The following is a 1,260-nucleotide window of genomic DNA, read 5'->3' as shown; positions in this document are numbered from 1 at the left end:
GTAAGTTGAGTGGTTCTCGGGGGAGAACCGCTCGTGGAGCGCGTCCGCTTGTTGTTTCCCAGCCAGAGTGCAGACGCTGCGCTCCCCGAGCCTGGGCCTGGAGCGGGAGGGAACTTTTGGTTGTGATTTTCTACTTTAAACATTCCGGGGTCGGGATACAGATTATTTGCAACGGGCCAAGGGCAGCGCTGCTGCAGAGGGAAGAACACAGGCCTGGGGTGGGGGGCCGGGGGCCAGAGCCTGCAGCCAGGCTTCCTGGAGCCAAGTGCCTGCTCTCCCGCCTCAGCATGCGGGGAGAAGCCGCGTTGCCGTCCTGTCCTGAAGACGGCCAGCATGCGGCAGGCGGCCTGGATTGCTCCCCACGCTGAGTGCCCTCCGGTCGGTCGCACAGGGAGAAGAGCTCTGGCTCTCTGAGATCTTTTCTAAAACAGAAAATGTTTCTCCCCGCTGACGCTGACGGGGTGTTGGGAGGAAGTTGCGGGTCGTGGCTGCCGGCCTCTCTGGGGAATCTGCATGTCAGGGAGGTGGCTGGTGGCTCGCTTTGATTTGTCTGGATTCTTTCATGACTTGTAAGTTACAGATTTGTTTTCAATAAAGACAATTCAAAGGGAATACTTTGCCTCTCAAAACCTCATTGATAATGAACAAGCCGAGGAAAACGGTGGCCTGCCAGCAGAGCGCCAGCTGTGTCTCGATGTCGCGTCGGCGCTGCCGGCCTCAGTCTGCTCCTCTGACCCACGTTTCCTCTTCTTCCTCTCCGTAGTTGTCATGGATGATGATGATGACTCGTGTCTCCTTGATCTTATTGGGTAAGATGCTCGCTCCACACCCAGGCTCAGTCGAGTGCGGGAGGTTTGCCAAACTGAAACCCAGAACCAGGGTAAACCTGGTGGGGTTTTTACATAGATGAACTAATCAGCATAGGTGTGGTAGGGAGACAGAGGGCTGACTTGGGAGCCACAATTCAATAACCCCTTGGTAATTTACTTTCTGACAAAGGCCAGGAGGCAGGGAGTGATAATAGGAAAGGGAACGGCATCAAAATAAAAACAAAGCCAAGCACTATTACGTGAAACTGTTTTGAAATACAGAGAGGATTTTACCCAGGCTGTTTTCACTGGAGTAAAACAAAATCCTAAATATAGGTGACATTGCTTCCCCTCTTCTCTTTTCTAGAGACCCACAAGCTTTGAACTATTTTCTACATGGACCGAGTAATAAATCTGTAAGTACGACCCCCAACAGCCCAGCCACGCGTGT

The 1,260-nt window shown here is 53.0% G+C and overlaps 1 protein-coding gene across 9 annotated transcripts in view; it reads left to right on the top strand.

Annotated features, from left to right (window-relative positions):
- BICRAL (BICRA like chromatin remodeling complex associated protein) overlaps positions 1 to 1,260 on the top strand; it is a 110,965-nt gene that overhangs the window by 68,654 nt on the left and 41,051 nt on the right. For all 9 annotated transcript variants that reach the window (XM_089333945.1, XM_070074088.2, XM_070074087.2 and 6 more), the window contains 2 exons: positions 764 to 809; positions 1,177 to 1,225. In XM_089333945.1, the coding sequence (XP_089190071.1) occupies positions 769 to 809; positions 1,177 to 1,225 (90 nt within the window). In that variant the 5' untranslated portion in view covers positions 764 to 768. The remainder of the gene's footprint in view (positions 1 to 763; positions 810 to 1,176; positions 1,226 to 1,260) is intronic.

This window comes from Oryctolagus cuniculus, chromosome 5 (genome assembly GCF_051225735.1).
Source record: "Oryctolagus cuniculus isolate XC-2025 breed Fujian yellow rabbit chromosome 5, ASM5122573v1, whole genome shotgun sequence".
Lineage (NCBI taxonomy): Eukaryota > Metazoa > Chordata > Mammalia > Lagomorpha > Leporidae > Oryctolagus > Oryctolagus cuniculus.
The sequence above is the reverse complement of the archived record's forward strand: the minus strand, read 5'-3'. Positions and strand labels throughout refer to the sequence as shown.